This window comes from Martes martes (genome assembly GCF_963455335.1).
Source record: "Martes martes genome assembly, chromosome: 1".
Lineage (NCBI taxonomy): Eukaryota > Metazoa > Chordata > Mammalia > Carnivora > Mustelidae > Martes > Martes martes.
The window spans coordinates 166,818,482-166,836,325 of record NC_137888.1 but is presented as its reverse complement, the minus strand read 5'-3'; the positions used below and the strand labels follow the sequence as shown (position 1 = coordinate 166,836,325).

The window sequence follows — 17,844 nt, the reverse complement described above, 5'->3', positions numbered from 1 at the left end:
GAGCGAAGGCCAAGAGCGGGCAGCGAGCCCAGCGCGCGCCAACCGCTGCGGCGCCTCGGCCCGCCCACCCACCACCACACCCTGTTCTCATTGGCACCTCTTACTTCTCCGCGGATTGGCTACCTCCAGATCCAATAAGCCAGGCCTGAGTCCTACTTCCGGGGAGAGTGAGGTCGGCCTCTTGAGAAGCCGGAAGAGTGCGTTTGCGCGCGCTTCCCAATGTGTCGCGGCTGCCTGGAGGACCTTGGTGCGCGCCAGGAGGCGGGGGCCGGGGAGGATACGTAAGGAGGAAGGGCGGAGGGTTGGGGGGGGGGGGGTCCCTGGCGGACCGTAAGGGGCGGGACCTACGGGGAGTGGAGGAATTAAAAGAAACTGGGAGGGCCCTAAGTAAACTTGGGAGCATGGGCTTGGTGGGCGAGGTCTTAAGGAGCGTGTAGCGGGTGTGGGCGCGGTCTTTTGGTCGCGGGAGAGCTGGTACCGAGTGGGCGGGGCCATTGTGAGGAGGAGACCGGCGTGGAATTGTGAGTTCGCTCACTTATGCTACGCAGCATGGGACATCGAACACTAGCTTCTTCCCCGGCACTGTGGGCCTCCATCCCCTGTCCACGCTCGGAGCTGCGCCTGGACCTGGTTCTGGCTTCCGGACAGTCTTTCCGGTGAGTGACCCTGACTCCTGAACCCTCGACACTGCAGGTCTGGAGTGTAAAGGAATGTTGGGGGTGATGGAAGAAACCTCAGGGTACAAAAGAGGAAACTGAGGCACGGGTGGTGAGCCTGTTTACCTCCTTTCTAAAGTGGAGGTAAAAAACGAGTGCAGGGGCACCTGGGTGGCCGCGTCGGTTGAGTATCCGACTCTTGATCTCTGCTCAGGTCTTGAGCTCAGGATCGTGAGTTCAAACCCCGCGCTGGGCTCCACGCTGGATATGGAGCCTAATTAAAAAAAAAAAAAGGAAAAGCCAGTGCAGTGTTGTGACGATCAAATGACTGCATTTCCTAAGTCAGTTTTGTGTATGAAGCTGTTGTAGAATAGGAGGGCCCCAAAGGGTGCAAGAAGGAAAATTGAGTACCGGGGCTGCTGTGTGCCTGGGGACTCAGGTGGAGGGAACAAAACCCGGCGCATTGGACTGGCGTGCTGGCGAACCAGGTATGGACACTGACTCAGACTGAGGAGCAGCTCTACTGTACTGTGTACCGAGGCAACAAGGGATGGGTTGGCAGGCCCACACCAGAAGAGCTAAAGACTGTGTACGAGTACTTCCAGCTGGATGTCAGCCTGGCTCAACTTTATCACCATTGGAGTTCCGTGGACCCCCACTTTCAAGAGGTGGCTCAGAAATTCCAAGGTGAGTTCAGTGTTGGAGTTCTTGTAATTTGGTTAAATTACACAGTTTCACCATCTATAAAATGGGGGTTATATCCACCTCATAGAATTTTACAAGGATTAAAGGAGCTAGTATGTATGTGTAAAGCTTTGCTTACAGTAGTGCCTGACACATAGTAATTATTATTACTATTATTGTTCTGCTGCTTACCACAGTGTAGTGACAAGGATATTGAGCCAAATCCTGGCTGTGTGACTTGGGGCAGGTGACATCATTCATTCTGTAAATATTTACATAGCATCTGCTATGTGACTGGGGATATAGCAGTGAACAAAACAGACGCAAATCCCCATCTGTGGAATGTAATGTTAGTCCAGACCTCACAGATGATGTGAGGAATGAGAGCTCTGGTGTTGCTCTAACAATGCTGTCCCTCATTCCCCTGGGATCCTTCTAGATCTTCGGTGCCTAGGATCTAAGGGTGGGAAGAGGCCACTCCTGACAGCAGGTCTGTATCCTATTCCCTCCCTTTCCTCAGGTGTGCGACTCCTGCAACAGGACCCCATCGAGTGCCTTTTCTCCTTCATCTGTTCCTCCAACAACAACATTGCTCGCATAACTGGCATGGTAGAACGACTCTGCGAGGCCTTTGGACCTCGGCTCATCCAGCTTGATGATGTCACCTACCATGGCTTCCCTAGCCTGCAGGCCCTGGCTGGTGAGTAGATGGGTCCCTGCCCTCAGATCCTCCAATAGCTTTCAGAGTCTCTTCAGTTCTCCCGTGGTCGCCATCTTCCATCTCAAAGCTTTCTGCCTTCTCAAACACTGTCCTCTTCCAGAACCACCTTGCCTAGTCTGATCCACTCCATCAAATCCTTCCCGTCTGTCCCTGAAATATCAACACCTCACTAGTCTTTGCTTTGTACCCCAGGGGTTCAACGCTTCATCAAAAAAACCCAAAAAACAAAACCCCACAACTATATATAGTATACAGTACTTTGGCGTTAAGAGCACTCATTGTGGAGACAGACTGCCTAGGTCTGAATTCTGCCTTTGGCACTTGATGTCTAGCTATATGACCTCGAGTGCGTTATTCAGTCTTTCTATGTCAGTGTTTTCATCTGTAGAACAGGATAGGCACCTACCTATCAGAGTTGCCACAAGAGTGAGTAGAGAAATACACATACTGCACCTAGGTCAGTTGTTTGACATACAAGAATTGTGCAAAAAATCTAAGTTCCCATCTCTACAGCAAACCCAGCAATTTTGTCTCAGTTCTCAGTTTCCAGTTTAGTAGTCATAAGACCAAAAGCATTCATTTACCTATCCAAGCTTCTCTTGTTTGTAGGATGGGAATAAGAGTTTCTATCTAGAAGGGTTTGAGTAGTGAATAAAGCATTCATGAGGCAGGGTGATCTAATGGTCTAAGAGCACAGGATTTGATTTCCCAGACCTGGGTGCAAGATCCCATTTCCAGCATGTCCTTTCTTGAGCCAGTTATTATCTAAATAAGAGTACTGTCATCAGGGTCCTTGAGAAAAGCATGGTAAAGTACCTAAAGCACTTTGCCTGCACCTGATGCCCAGCACTTGATAATAGAAGCTATTGTTATTATGGTTATTATTTGAGATCATAGGTGTGAGTGCACTTTGGAAAGGTTAAAGAACTCACCTGGGGAGTTCCTCCACAGCAGCAAGTCCTTCTCAGTCCCTGCTCCAGTGCCCAATACTGGGTAGTAGGTGCTCAGAAAACATTTGTAGAGGGGCAGAACCCAGGCTTTTACCCTTACCTTTGTATAAGCAAGTGCCCTGGGGTCTCCCAAAGGGCGATGAGGTGGGAGAGGGGTGCTTAGGGAAAGCATTCCTCTGGGGCAGAGAGCTCACACACTAGGTTGAAGACAGGAAGTATTTGAAGATGCCTGACCCCTACTCTCCCCAACCCCCAACAGGGCCAGAGGTAGAGGTGCAGCTCAGGAAGCTGGGCCTGGGGTACCGTGCCCGCTACGTGAGTGCCAGTGCCCGAGCCATCCTAGAAGAACAGGGCGGGCTGCCCTGGCTGCAGCAGCTGCGCAAGGCCCCCTACGAGGAGACCCACAAGGCCCTCTGCACCTTGCCCGGGGTGGGCACCAAGGTGAGGTCCCAGGGGAATAGGAGCTACCCTCACCACCCATGCATAGAGTAGCAGGGAAGGAGACAAGGCAGGCCTCAGAGCTGGGTGCATGCACAGCAAGAGGAGAAAGGGTACATGCAGATGTTTTATTAGGGAAAATGCAAAGTGCAGAAGAGGTATAAAGGATGTGGTCCCTTGAGTGCTTTTTTTCCAAAAGGCTATCTGTTCAGGTGCCCATAAACACTGCTCTATGTATGCAAAAATTTCCAGAAGGAACCACGGGAAACTTAATAGTGATTATCTTTGGGAAGACAAATGGAAGGATGCTTCTCCTTTTCATGTTGTTCTTATCTTGAAATTATATGTACTCATAAAAGTTTTTGTTTAATATCAACAAGGTTTGCTAGCAGTAAATGATTGGGGATTGAGCATTTATTGTTTTCTTCTTTATACTTCTCTGTAGTTTAAAAAAAAATGGATTTTTGTTTAAAACTCTTTTTTTAATGGGCTCTGAACTTCAGCCTAACAGTAAATCTTGGCTCTGCCTCTACCTAGCCGTGTAATCTTGGCCAAGTCATTTTACCTTTCTGAACCTCAGTTCTCTTGTTTACAGAATGGATAGAGTACTCCCTTCTTCCCAGGTTATGATGAGAAGCTGGCCCACATAGATGTTCATGCAGTAGAAATCTCATCATAGCTATTTTTAAAGTTATTACAAGAAGGTGTATATTGATGGAGAATAGAAAATAATAGTAACCTCAGAGTGGAGAAGAAAATAGCCAGCTTTGGGACCAGAAGCAGACTACTGGCTGGATCCTGCCCTTCCTCCTCTGTGGCTCACTCTTTTTCTTTCAAAGGTGGCTGACTGCATCTGCTTGATGGCTCTAGACAAGCCCCAGGCTGTGCCTGTAGATGTCCACATGTGGCAGATCGCCCAGCGTGACTATAGCTGGCACCCCACCACATCTCAGGCCAAGGGTCCAAGCCCCCAGGCTAACAAAGAACTGGGTAAGGAGAGAGGGGGATGCTGGAGCCGGTAGTGGGCTGAGGTGGTAGAAACTTTTCCCACCTCTCCATAAAATCCCTCTCCTGTGGACAGGGAATAGGAGGGCCAGTTAATTTCACCTTATCACTTCTGGCATAGGAAACTTTTTCCGGAACCTGTGGGGACCTTATGCTGGCTGGGCCCAAGCAGTAAGTGTACTGTAGCTTCCCCTCCTCCTTCTCCTCTGGCCCAGACCCCTTAGGACTCTCCCCGACCCTCACCCAAGTCCTGACCCAGTGGATTCCTCCACCACCACCGCCATTCCAGGTGATCCTACAGGACTCTTCACCCAGCCCAGCCCTGATTCCAGTGGGTGCCCCTTGCCCTGACCCTGCTCCCCGTGAACTCTTATACCTCTCCACACTGCCACCAGCCCCACCAGCCCTGACTCCATGTACCCTGACCCCCCAGAGTGACCTTCCCGCTGCCCCCAGGTACTGTTCAGTGCTGACCTGCGCCAACCCCACCGAGCCCAGGAGCCACCAGCAAAGCGCAGGAGATCTACAGACCCAGAAGTCTAGGTGGGGGGCACTGGACAAGGGGGTTCCCAAGTAGTTTTCCCCACTACTGTCTCCCATCCAGTCTTGCATTGGGAAGGGGGCTTCCTGCAACTACCTCAGGGGCCAGGTACTCTGAGATTCAGTAATTTGCACAACAATGTGGGGTGGGGATTATCTGGAGAGACAGAGCTACCTACGTTTTTATCTCTTCCCTTTATTACAAGAAAGAACAATAAAATAGAAACATTTGTATGGAAAATGCAGTGGAGGAGTGATAGGGGAAGGGGTGGGGAGGTGGCAGGGCAGGGTAACTCTCCAATTCAGGGAGGGAAGGGGAGCAGGCTGCCCCAATGCCTCCCACACAAGGGGTTTGGACCCCGGATTTGGGGCCCTAGAGCTGTGGGGGCAATGTAGGGGACAGTTCCGGGCCTGGCTCCACACAGCCGTCTCGACAGCAGCAGCCAGCCGCAGGCCCTACGTGGGGAGAGAGAACCGAGTTGGCCATAGCAGACCATTACTCCAGCCTGGCTGCCTCTTCATGGACCACTCACGCCCTTCCACAGAGGACAGGTCCTCACCCCCAGCTGCCGGTGTCAGCAGCTCCCCGTGGCTCGCTGTTGGTCCCTGCCCCTCCTGGCTGGTGCCCAGCTGGAGCTTCCTCATGTGCCGCACCACGGCCGTGGCATTGAACGCTTGCTGTGGGGAGAAGGAGGAGAAGGGACTTCTGAGAGTGGGATATCATGTGACAGGGTCTAGTGGTGGGATTCTTGCAGTGGTTTTGTTATTTTCATTCAGTTGTTACTGGTTGATCGCCTAAAGCCCCTGAAACCTCTACAGGACTTGATTAAATGACACCCAGCCATATTATATATTTATGCAGACATACGTGCATATATATCAAATGTGTATATGTGAACAAGTATATATAACACTGTATGTATAATTAATTTCTATTCACATCATTGCAAACACTTAATATAGCATTATGTGTCAGGCACTGTTCTAAGCACTTTATTTAGCAATTCATTTAATCTTCACAAAGGTCTTTGAGGTGAGCACTGTTAGTGTCACCATTACTACAGGAGAAAACTGAGGCAGAAGGAGGTTGAATAACTTGCCCACATGTGTGTGTATCATTCTCCCACAAAGGTGTTCTGCACATCCCTCATATCACCATGTCCAAAACCAAAATCATCCCCCACCAAGACAAGTGTATATGCTTGGGATCCCCATCTCAGTGATAGTACCACCATTCACCATTTCCCCAACCGAAATATTGGGCCAGCCCTTAACATCTCTCTCTGCTGACATCTCTTCTACCATCACTTCTTGTCAGTTCTACCTCCTAAAGGACTCCTGAGCCATCCCCTGTTCTCTGGTCCAAGCCCTCACCATCTCCTGCCCACATCTCTGCTGCGGCCTCCCAGCCGTGAGTCCATACCCCTCTCCGCACCCTAAGAGCCCTTTCTGGAAGGCACGTTACTGCTGAAAATCCTTCTGGGGCTTCCCCAGTATCCAGGGCTGAGTCTGTTCTCTAGTGTGGCATTTCCAACCTGGGCTCCTGCTCCCACAGCCCCTGGAGTCCATCCGGGCTTACTGAACACTTGCACTTCCCTGAATGGCCACATTCTCTCTCTTGCCCGTGGCCCTCAGTATGCCAGTTCCCTCTGCCTCAGACATGATTCTGCTGTACCTGGCTAATTCCTACTCAGCTGTTGAGTCTGATAGGTCTGTCAGGCCATCAGCACCCCTGCGCCCCTTCTAGAACCCCATAGATTGGAGCAGGTGTCCCTAAGAGTTACACTGTTCTCCCTCTAGACCTGGAGGTCAGGGCCTCTCACTGGGATAGAGTAGGTGTCAGGGAGCATTGAATGAATGAGTGAACGAATGAATGAGTTTCTTTAGTAAGCATCCCTGAGCAGTTACTGTGTGCTTGACTTGATGCTAGGTGCTATGGGATCTGAGGTCTGGAGTAGGGTGGGGAGGAGGCCTGGGGAGGAGGCCTGGGGAGGCTGGGATCCAGGATTAGGAATGTGCGCTCACCTTCCATTTGCTCTTGGCAAAGTTCTTCTTGATCTGCTCACTCACCGACTGGTGAATATTCTTATCTAGAGCCGTATCTCCTGCAATCCTAGGATGGGGTGTGTGGAGGGTTGTCTGTGAAGGCAGAGGCAGGCTTGAGACCCCCAGACCCCACCCCAGCTTGCAGCTTGTGGGAGCTCTCACCACGGGTGCTGCAAGGCTTGTTCACAGGTGAACCTCTTTTCTGGATCTTTCTCCATCAAGTGTCGGATGAAATCTTTGGCTGAGCCCCCAAGACAAGAGCAAAGACAAAAACAGCATGGTGGTGCCTGTGGACACCCCCAAGACAAAGCCCACCCCCTCAGGTCTGGCTTGGCATTTCAGCAAGACAAGAGACCAGATCTGTCCATGCACCACCCAACCCCACCTGTACTCTTTCTCTAAGCCCCCCGCCCACCGCAGCCTTCCAGCTCTCTCCTTTTTCCCTTATGAAAAACTTGTTCTTAAAGAAGATTCTACTCAGTGTATTCACACTGATGTAGAAGTGACTGATCATGGCTTCACAGGTTTGCCTCCTAATAGGAGGCACAAAAGGACAGATGAAAACCTTTATGATGGTGTTTTAGGTGATAGGAACTCAATGGATGAGGTATTTTCAAAAATGCTATTTTTGAAGGCTGAATGAACGCATGCCTCCAAGCTTCTCAGACCAGGGACCAGGCAGAGGGAAGCACCTGGGGTGGGGTGTCTGATCTTAAAGACAGCTCTTAGTTTGGGGCTGGGAAATCTGACCACAGGCAGGCAGTGAAGAGACCCCAAAGCAGATGTGAAAGGCACCAGAGGTAGGGCCCAGGGGAAGAAGGCAAAGCCTCAAATACCAGAGTCAGAGATGTCGTCCCAGTAAGGAGAGTCAAACTCGTACTCGGCCTTCAAAATCTGTTCAAAGAGTTTGGCATCATTCTCGTCATAGAAGGGGGGATAACCGCAGAGCCTGGGCAGGGAGAAACTCATCCTCATATCCACTTTCAGTGCACCCATTGGCTCCAGGATGGAGCTTTGGGGCAGTCTCGGGTCAGGCAGCACCCACAGGAAGGAGTTCCCCCTTTTACAAAGAGGGGAAATTTGCCCCTCTCTGATTTTTTTCATTCCTGTCCAGCCTTTCTGTTTCTTAATTTGCTACCATCTTTCCTTCCTCAGGGCCTTTACACTTGCTGTTCCTTCTGCCTAAACCATTCTTCCCCCACACCTCAAATGTCTGGCTCCCTCACTTCATTTAGAAGGCTATTCAAATGTCACCTAAGAAAGGACTTTCCTGACCTCCTTATCTAAAATGGCATCCATCCCCTTCTCCCTACCCTGCATGATTTTTCTTCATAGTTGTTTACTACCCGACATTATTTTATGGATTTATTTACTTGTTTATTATCTGTCTCCCCTACTAGAGTTTTTGCTCCCTCAGGGCAGGCATTTTGTGTTGTTCTCTGCTAAATCCCCAGTGCTTAGCATAGTGCCAGAAACATGGCACATATTGAATGAAGTAATCTTACTCATTAGTTGGTAGATATTAACATGGATGGCAGGAAGGAAGAAATAGGAGGGAGGAGGAAGAGAGCAAAGTAGGGGAGAGGAGAACGCTGGAGCCACATGCCCCAAGGGCCAAGCCCCCACTCACAGAATGTAGGCGATGACCCCAATGGACCAGCAATCCACGGCCTTGCTGTAGGGCTTCTGGGCCAGGACCTCAGGGGCTATGGAGGGAAAGGGACATGGTGGTGACAAATCTCTGCCCCGCAGCTGTCAATTCCTCCCCTACCCATGGCCCCAGCCCAGGATGCTCCATACCCACATATCCTGGGGTTCCACAGGCTGTGGAGAGCACACTGCCAGGGTCCTCCATCTTGGAGAGACCAAAATCGGAGATCATGATCTTGGAGTCTTCATCCAGGCTGTAGTACAACAGATTCTCTGGCTTGGAAGGGGGAGGGAAAGGAAGAGGCAGAGATAGCCAGAGGCTGGCAGAACCTTCTGCCTCCCCAAGCACCACCTCTCAGAAACTGAGCCTCACGAAAGCCCCTGGGCCTCACGGCTGCCATCTTGGTTGAAGGCACATGAAACTCACGGAAGTTCTTAAGGAGGTTAAAAGTACCAGAAAGGACAAGGGCCTTGGGAATGTGAGAGGGAATTTTCTATAAACTCACGTTTATATTGTGAAGCCCTAAAGAATTTTTGAGCACCTACAGTGTGCCAGATCCTGTGCTAATGCTTGATTTCATTTTATCCTTACCACATGCCTGTCAGGCCAGTCTGAAAAATCCCACTTTATAGATGAGAAAACTGATGGCTTGAGAGGCAAAGTGACTTGCCTGAGAACCTAGGGACAGAATTCAAGCCCAGATCTGTCTCACCCCAGTGCTTTTCTAGACCGAAGGAGTTGTAGTACAAAATGTGAATCCATTATAGTCTCTGAGGTGTAGGATTTCAGGGGTTTCTGGCTTCCTTCTTCATGTTTTGCTGTCCCCTCTAAGTTTTCCACAAAGAGCAAGGGGGCTTTTATTATGAGAAAAAGACCTAGATGTTTATGGATTAAATACCAGCACCATTCACCTCTGTATCCATTTGAGTGTCCAGACTGGAAGGGGAAGGGGAGGAGGCAGTTTAGGGTTTACTGGGTATATTTTGCAGATGGGAGGCCAGAGCTCGGGGAAGGGCTAAGAGTTGCCCCAGGCTGTACAGTGAGGGGTTTGTGGAGGCCCCACCTGGCACCGCAGCTCACCACACACCCTCCCAGCCCACCTTGAGGTCTCGGTGTACAATGCCCAGATCATGTAGGTACTTGACGGCATCCAGCACCTGGAAGATGAGGCGGCTGGCGTCCCGCTCTGTGTAGAAGCCTTTCTCCACAATGCGGTCAAACAGCTCCCCGCCGGACACCCTGCAGCCGGGAGACAGGGCAGTCTGGCCACAGAGGCTAGGGGCATCAGGGAGAGGTGTGAGCAAGGGGTGAAGCCACTCACAGCTGCATGATGAGGTAGAGGTGACCCCCACTCTCATAGATGTCATTCAGGGCTACAATGTTGGGGTGCTTGATCCTGAAAGGAGAAATGAGATAGTTCAGAGCTGAGGACAGCTCAGCTACTTTCCTCCCCTCACCTTGAAGGACCACCACTGCAGACCTGGGCAGGACAAACCAGAGTTCTGGGTCCCAAAAGGAAAAGCCGATTTACCACAATTTATTATGATAGAATGGAAGGTAGGCGAGCACAGAGATAAACAAACACTGGGTCCTGACCTTGGACCCATCAGGCTGGGTCTGACCTGCCTCTAGTGTATGCTGTTTGGGGACAAATATTTTTACCTCTCAGCACTGTTCAATACACAATTTTAAAATGTTTTTGTGTTTATAAGTCTGTCAGCCTCTGCCACCAGAACACCTGGGAAACCAGGGGCTTTATCTTACCATTGTTCCTGCCACACCTGGTGTAGAGTAAGTGCTCACTTATTCACTGAATATTAAGCCTCAGGTTCCTCATCTCTAATATGAAGCCAATGATCTCAAAGAGTTGGGCTAAGAATCACATGAAAAAATATAAGAAAGAATCTTGGCACAATGCCTGGTACACGGTGAATGCTTGGTAAATGAACCAATGATGGTGACTGAGCTTGACAGAAGCCATGGCTCTGCCACAAAGTTGCTGTGTGACCTTGGGCAAATCCCTTACCCTCTCTGGGCCTCAGTCCCCCTCCCCCACCCAGTAGTGGAACTCATCATTTCATCCCTGCCCACCGTGGTTGGAAAGCTCAGGGGAGAGGATGGAAGTGAAGATTCTCTATAAGCTTTCCAGTGAGGGCAGCAGGTTTCACATCAGGGTGAGCAAATCATAGACCAGTTGGTTATTTAGTCAGGGGGTCGTGAGACAGGCATTTTTAAACTTCTGGAGTGGCTTTAATATATGGGGGGAACTGGAGGTAGGTCTATGATAGCATCAGTTGAGATATGTTTTGAGCCACATTCAAGGATTGGCTTTTAGATCTGACTGAACAGATTAAACCACTCTAAATAAGCTCTGGCATTTCAGTCACATTTGTCACGTTAGCCACTGCACCAGACACATGAAATAAAGGAATCTCTAATGTTCCCAACGGTCCTACAAAGTGGAGATTACCCCATTTTATAAGTGAGCAATTTGAGGCTCACAGGTTAGACGATTTGCCCAAAGCAGAGGTAGGAAGAGAATGAGAGGAGTCAAGGCAGGGTCAACCTAGGCAGAAACCCTGTGGCCCACGCACTTGTGCAGGACAGCGATCTCATTCTCCATGCTGCCCTCCTTGCCCTCCAGAGCCTTCTTGGCGATGCATTTGATGGCCACCAGCTTGTGTGTCCTCTTATCTTCTGCCAGGATTACCTCTGAGAAGGCCCCCCTGCAGAGAGAGGGTATTCATGAACTGGGGAACTGGAACCTTAAGTTCCCTTCAGCCCCTCCTCCATACCCCTATGGGTTAGGTGACCACCTGTGAACAGAAGGATGTGGGATAAACCTCGCTCCTTCACTCTTCCACCCCCTGGTCTGTGCGGTGGTCACATGACCCAGGTCTGGCCAATCAGTGTAGTCTATCCCTGGTCACGGTAACTGGGTCATGTGATGCAAGCCAGGTGCCTGGCACTTTGAGAATGAGCTGCTCTTTCCTGCCAAGCTGGTAAGATGCAAGCCTAGAGCTAATGGTGGTTATCTTTGCCACTGCTTGAGAAGAGCCTGCTTGAGAATGAAGGTAACACAAAAGAAATTAGAGCTAAGAAATTCCTGATGACAATTTCCTGATAACATCATGTGAGTCTCTGGATCCAGCCATGCCTGACATTTATGCCCTCGGCTTTTTGATTTATACATAATTGATTCATTTCTTTTTCTGCTACAGTCAACTTGAGTCATGGTTTCTTAACACCTTTTATAACCTTGAAGAACCATCAGCATCACTTGGGAACTTTTTAGAAGTGCAGAATCTCAGCCCTCAACCCCAGACCCACTAAATCAGAATCTGCATTTTAACAAGATCTTCAGATAATCTGTACGATCACTGAAATTTGAGAAGCAATATTTTACGACAAGCTCTTAGAAAAGAACAAACTCATTTGCATTAGAGCACTGATAAGGAGGATTTATTGGAGTATTTTTTCTAGGACTTTGTGCTTTCTCTAGGATAAGAGGAAGTCATAGGTCGAAAGAATCTCTCGTGGTGAAATCTCAATAGTCAGAATAACTAGTGACTGTGGGGGTGCCTGTGTGGTTCAGTTGGCTGGGCATCACCTTTGGCTCGGGTTGTGGTCTCGGTTTCCTGGGGTCGAGCCCCATGTCAGGCTCCCTGCTCCATGGGGAGCCTACTTCTCCCTCCGCCTCTCCCCCAGTTTGTGCTCTCTCTCTCAAATAAATAAATAAAATCTTAAAAAAAAACAACAACAACCTAGTGACTGTGGTAGCTTTATTGCTGGTTTCCAGTCTTGTCCTTCTCCAATTTATCCTCCATGCTTTGGCCAGAGTAACCATCCCGAATTGCAAGCCTGTGAAAATGTCTTAAATGTCTTCCTATGGCTCATGAGATAAAGTTGAGCCTCCATAGCTTGGCTTTCAAGGCCTTGCATGACCTGTGCTCTCTTCTCAGCCTCTTCTTCCACTTTTCCCCCAGCATCTGATTATAAGCTGTATCATTCTTAACCTCTTTCTGCACATAGCCTGCTTCTCAGCCTTTGCCTATGCTCTTCCTTCTGCCTGGAATGCTCTTCTCCCTCTCTGACAAGTGCATTTCTGCTTATCCTTCAGTCCCTTACTCGAATACCCACTTCTCCAGAAAGGTTTCCCCAGGCAGAAGCCAGCATTCTGGGCTCTACAAAGTCCTCATTCCTGACTCTAATGGAAGTGCACCCTCCACCCTGCTGTCATTTTCCCTGGGTGTGTTTCCCTCACATGTTTAGGATCAACTTGAGGGGCAGAGATCAGGTTTGAGTTATTTCTTTGTTCCCACCACTGAGAAGAGAGCCATGCCCAGTGTCAGTTCCTAAACCTAGGCCAAAACCCCCAGCTCTTGGCCAAAAGAGCCCCTTCATTCTCCCCTACTTTGTTCTCTTCACAGGAACCCAGAGCTGCCACCAAGAGCAGCGTCTGTTCCACCCACTGTTGGCCAGAAGTGAAAAGATGGGTCAGACTGGGCCATGGCAAGTCTGCCATGGGGTGGGAACTCTAGGAAACAGGAAGCAGTGATCAACTGACCAGAGGAAGTACCACCCTGGATTCAGCTTCCCCAGCCAGCCAGTCCCAAGAGTAAGGACCTTCCCAACCCACACCCCAGCTCAGGGACAGCCTCCCCATCCACCCTCTGCCCCACCATGTGCCCAGAGACTCACGTTCCCAGAACATCACGGAAGTCGTAAATGTCCCTAATGTCCTCCACCTGCTTCCAGCTGGGGCTGTCCACTGCCCCCGGCATGGCCCACTGCCCCCTGGCCACAGCCAGGGCTCCTAAGAAGGGGAATGGAGGGAGAAGACTCAGTAAGGCCCAGCCTTCCATGTTGGAACTTGGGGAACTGAGGCCCCATTTGGTCATTCAGCCTGCATTTATTCATTCCTTGGTTCATTCATTTGACAAAGTTATTCAGCAAATTCATTCATTCACCAGTCATTTGTTCCTCCCAAAGTCCTCATGCCTAGAGGAAAATCCTTCAAGGTGGCAGCAGAAGTCTTTTTTCAACAAAGTCATTCATTCATTCATTTATTCAGCCTGCCTCCCAGTTTCTCCCTCTCCAAATTCAAACACTCAGGCTGACACTGACTCCCAGGAGGACCGCAGAGAAGACCCCAGAGCAGACTGTAGAAGCACATGGTCCTGGAGGGTCCCCCTATCCCCAGAACCAGCAATGTCTCAGCCCCACCTTGGGAATTGCTGGGGTGTCTCCTCTCCTTCCTCTTTCTTCTCCCACCCAGCCTCTCGGAAATCAGGTTTCCGGCAGCCTGGGCTTCCAGCAATATCTCAGCCACGTTTTTAAATAGCTCGTTCTGCACTGTTACCACGGCAACAGCAGCCACAGCTGGAGCTCCCCAGGCCTCCTATTACCCCCTCTCCCTCCTGGCTCCTGTTTGGGTCCCAGAAGCCTGAGAAATTGCACCATCCAGCCTGACCCCTCCTGGCTTTTTCTCACCCCGATCTGGCCTGTACCTTTCTCCACTGAGACCTCTGTCAGCAGGAGGGTGGGCTTTCTCTCCCCATTTATCAGATGGACAATGGAGAGACTGAGGTTGGCGATGGATAGGACTGGGTCCATCTCTGCCCAAATGATGATTGTATGGGGTCCAGCTAAGCTAGCTGAAGGCAAAGGATTTTGATGAGTCCCCTCTCAGCTTGTCTCTCCAACAGGCAGTCAGACTGGGGCCCATTCAGAGCTCACCATGCTGTGTGACCTCAAAGAAGGCACTTTCCCTTTCTGTTTCTTCTGAGGAAGGATGAAAGATGGTGTCCTGACTAGAGTCCCTGGTGTGAGATCCCACTCCTTGGATTGGACCTGGTTCCCAGGAGGGGCCTGACCACCCATCCCAGAGTCAGAAACTTCTAGGAAAGGAGACATGATGGTAAGTTCTAGAGGCAGAGTTTTAAACCCCACCTGGAGGCTTGGCAAATAAAGCCCTCGCAGGTCCACAGACACACCCAGACACACCAATCTCCACCCTACCTCTGAACCAAAATACCTGCCCCCAGATTCGGTATATTCCATACCCAGATACCCCAACACCCGATCATACATGTACACCCAGACATCAGCATACATGTCCACACACACGCTCCCCCAGACAGCCTCACAGCCAAACATCCCTCCCACAGTTCCCTCTCACACCCCTCCAAAACACACATCTGCACGCACACACACATTCCTCACCTATGTACGGACATCCCAGATTCACTCATACCCTTCATCCTGTTTCTGTATACCCTAGAAACTCCTATGCTCCAAACCGCACCCCAACTCCTTACACACCTAACTTCGGACACCCTCAATACACAATCATATAGCCTCAACTCTTACTACCCTTGAGCCACATGCCAGCATGCCCAACACCTGGACACACATTTACAACAAAACACTGACTCCCAGACACCCCCACCCATAAAGATGCCCTTACACTGCAACTCCACATCTGGTCCGCATGCCTGTGCTAAGACATTAGCACAACCCAACACAGCCCCCACACATCTCTAGCTCCAAACGCCAAGTCCGTCCATATTCAGGCCCAGCCGAGCACAGGCGTGGGTGTGGGTGTGTGTGTGCGCTCGCGCGCGCGTGCGCGCGGACACACACACACACACACCCTTCCCACCTTCCTCTAGTACCCTCTGGGTTCCCCACAGTCGCCTGGCACCTGCTGGGCCTCCGGTCAAGGCTGGAGAGAAAGGCCCTCTCCTGCCCTGCCCACGCAGAGTCCAGCCGGTCCGGGCACCCACTGGCATCCTTGGGGGAAGGTATCCAGCGACTGAGGGGATCTAGCCACCCCTCCCCGGCGCCCGGGAGCACCGTTGGGGGGCCCCTGGGCTGTACCTGCGGCTGCCCCGCCGCGGGGCTGGCTGGGAGGCCCGAGGTGTCTGGCGCCGAGCTCTGGCTGCCGGTTGCCGACCGCCGCCGCGCCGCTCCTGACTCGCCAGCTCGCCCGCTCTCTCCCTGGGGTTCGGCTCCGGCTCTGCTGGCCCCCTCCGCCCGCCTGCGGCTCTGATGTCAGTGGAGGAGGAGCCTGCAGCGGACAGACAAGGGACTGGGAGGCTCCGCGGCGCTCCCGGGCTGGGGAAGGGGCGCGGTAGTTGAGGAGGAACCCCGTAGTTCAGGTCAGGTCCTCTTCTGGACTCTTCCCTCCCCTCCTCTCTCCTGGGGCCCCCATTTCACAGAGGGGCAACTGAAGCCCTGAGAGATGAAGGATTCAAAATCAGCAAGTGGTCAGAGGCCAAATTGAATTCGAGTCCAGGTTTGTGTGATGTCAGAGTCTGGCGGGTTCCACCCAGTCATCTTTGGGAGTTTCAGACCAGTTCTGGGAGCTCCCTTGGGAATCTTGGGCTCTTTCTCCCTATTCCCACTCACCGCCCCCCCCTTTCCCTCACTGCCCAGAAGGGAATTAGGCCCTCAAAAGGGCTCAGGAGACTGATGGGGGTGGGGAGGGGGGCTGCGGGGATGAAGGGATAGAGAAAGGGCAAAGCAAGTGTAGATATTGAAGATAATGGAGGCAGTTATACGGAGGTGGCCCCAGTTGACAGGCAGGAAAACACCCGGTGTCCCCTGCACCTGCCCTTCAAAATAGGTGTGGTGCCCTGAGGGACTGGGACGGGGAGGGGAAGGGAGGAGTGGGAGTTAAATCAGGATCCGGAAGGAAGCAGGCCAAAGAAGACCAAAGTGCCACGTGACTGGGCCGGTGCCAGGGGCTGATGGCAAGGGGCCAGGTTTGGGTGAGGGGGGAGAACAAACTGCTCCTGGGGTGCAGGCAGAGGGCCAAGGGACCTGACCGAGGACCTCTTGCGCAAGCCTTTGCTTGGGAAGAAATTTGGCGCAGGGGAAGGGGGGAGCAACTCAAAGGAAGTGCAGTTGGGCTGGACTGTGGCCAGTCAGAGGAGGCACATTGCTGTGACCCCCACTCCACCTCCATCACTTCCCACTGCTCAAATTTCTGCGTTTTTCAGAGGAACATGGGAAAAGAACAGTGCTTACCCTAACTCAATTTCCATTGGCTTTTTACCTCTTTTATCCTTGGGACTAGATCCCAAGGGGTGGTGGTTATGCCCATTTTACAGAGAGAAGATGATGGCTGAGGTTCCTAGAAAAGCTTTAAAGACTGACTTATCTGAGTCACACTTCACCTCTCTGAGACTCAGTTTTTTCATCTGGAATATGGGAATATTGATGACCAACTCAGAATTCTCCTGAGAATTCTATGAGATAATGAATATGAAGTGTCTGGAATATTGTAGGGGTTCAAATATGAGAGCTAGACTTAGTGTAAACTGAGTCTGTGAGAAGGGACCTGATTTGTCTAGAGGCAAGGGACTAAGAGGCAATTTCCCTCCCCTGAATCTCAGTATCTCAGACTTCCTAGTTCATGGAAAATCATATTTCCTGCCCAGGGCTGAGCCCCTATTCTCCCCAGTACCAACCCATTGAGCTAGAATTGTTTCACCACAAATTCCTATCTCATTGACAACATTCCTGAGGTGATAAAGTGGCCTCTGTCCTGAGGACTCGTACAACTGTCATGCTCTGTTTTACATTTTGCCTGCTTTTGATCATGTCCAAGGGCACTTATACTTTCTTTTTTAAACAAATAAATTCTCTGTCTCTTTAAAAGAATATTTCTACTAAACCAATAATTACATCCGATACTAAAAACACACAAAGACCATCCTTGCCACTAATCAGATTCTTTCACTTGCCAGGTAACAGAATCCCAACCAAAGCCAGCTTCATCGAAGATGTAACTGTGACTCCAACAGCTGATTGCAAGACTGAAGGGAGAACACCATGGATCAGGATCTTGGCATAGGATTTGCTTTCTTGCATCTCTCCTTGTCTCGATTTCTCTGCACGTTGGCTTCCCTTCCACTGCAGGGTGATCACTCTGCCTGGCAGAAAACATGGTGTGAGACAGACCCAGACCCAGCTTTCCAAATGAACCCAGCAGGAGAGCTATACCCAGTTTCATGTATCAGTCTCAGGGAAGGACTCTGATGAGTTGTGATAGAGTAACATGCCTACCGCTTGGCCCCAAATAAACTATTGCCAAGGAAATGAGATACTATATCAGGCAAATGTACTGCCATGGGCAGCCACGCT

General features: G+C 50.8%; 2 protein-coding genes across 4 annotated transcripts; one reads left to right on the top strand and one right to left on the bottom strand.

Moving 5' to 3' along the window:
• Positions 1-161: 161 nt before the first annotated feature.
• Positions 162-5,231, top strand: OGG1 (8-oxoguanine DNA glycosylase). Of its 2 annotated transcripts, none has more exons than XM_080801104.1 (8): positions 162-247; positions 549-656; positions 1,096-1,343; positions 1,861-2,040; positions 3,271-3,452; positions 4,289-4,439; positions 4,576-4,625; positions 4,911-5,231. In XM_080801104.1, the coding sequence occupies exons 2-8, from the start codon at positions 550-552 to the stop codon at positions 4,995-4,997; spliced, it is 1,005 nt and encodes a 334-aa protein (XP_080657230.1). In that variant the 5' UTR covers positions 162-247; position 549; the 3' UTR covers positions 4,998-5,231. The 2 variants fall into 2 exon arrangements, with proteins under 2 accessions (XP_080657230.1, XP_080657229.1); XM_080801103.1 differs by having other exon boundaries at positions 162-281.
• CAMK1 (calcium/calmodulin dependent protein kinase I) lies at positions 5,138-15,954 on the bottom strand. Of its 2 annotated transcripts, none has more exons than XM_080801085.1 (12): positions 15,574-15,954; positions 13,393-13,507; positions 11,286-11,417; positions 10,013-10,087; positions 9,792-9,930; positions 8,841-8,967; positions 8,671-8,746; positions 7,877-7,989; positions 7,203-7,281; positions 7,020-7,107; positions 5,555-5,672; positions 5,138-5,450 (listed from the first exon to the last, which is right to left on the bottom strand). In XM_080801085.1, the coding sequence occupies exons 2-12, from the start codon at positions 13,473-13,475 to the stop codon at positions 5,368-5,370; spliced, it is 1,113 nt and encodes a 370-aa protein (XP_080657211.1). In that variant the 5' UTR covers positions 13,476-13,507; positions 15,574-15,954; the 3' UTR covers positions 5,138-5,367. The 2 variants fall into 2 exon arrangements, with proteins under 2 accessions (XP_080657211.1, XP_080657212.1); XM_080801086.1 differs by having other exon boundaries at positions 5,172-5,450; positions 9,849-9,930.
• Between the last annotated feature and the right edge of the window lie 1,890 nt (positions 15,955-17,844).

Excerpts from the sequence above, each read along its gene's own strand:
- OGG1 (XM_080801103.1), top strand. The coding sequence starts at position 220 with ATGTGTCGCGGCTGCCTGGAGGACCTTGGTGCGCGCCAGGAGGCGGGG. Across the intron at positions 657-1,095 it reads GCTTCCGGACAGTCTTTCCG|GTGGAGGGAACAAAACCCGG; the intron begins GTGAGTGACCCT and ends CTGGGGACTCAG. Across the intron at positions 4,440-4,575 it reads CCAGGCTAACAAAGAACTGG|GAAACTTTTTCCGGAACCTG; the intron begins GTAAGGAGAGAG and ends CTTCTGGCATAG.
- CAMK1 (XM_080801085.1), bottom strand. The coding sequence starts at position 13,475 with ATGCCGGGGGCAGTGGACAGCCCCAGCTGGAAGCAGGTGGAGGACATT. Across the intron at positions 7,990-8,670 it reads GGGGTCATCGCCTACATTCT|GCTCTGCGGTTATCCCCCCT; the intron begins GTGAGTGGGGGC and ends CTCCCTGCCCAG. Across the intron at positions 5,451-5,554 it reads GCTGACACCGGCAGCTGGGG|GGCCTGCGGCTGGCTGCTGC; the intron begins GTGAGGACCTGT and ends CTCCCCACGTAG.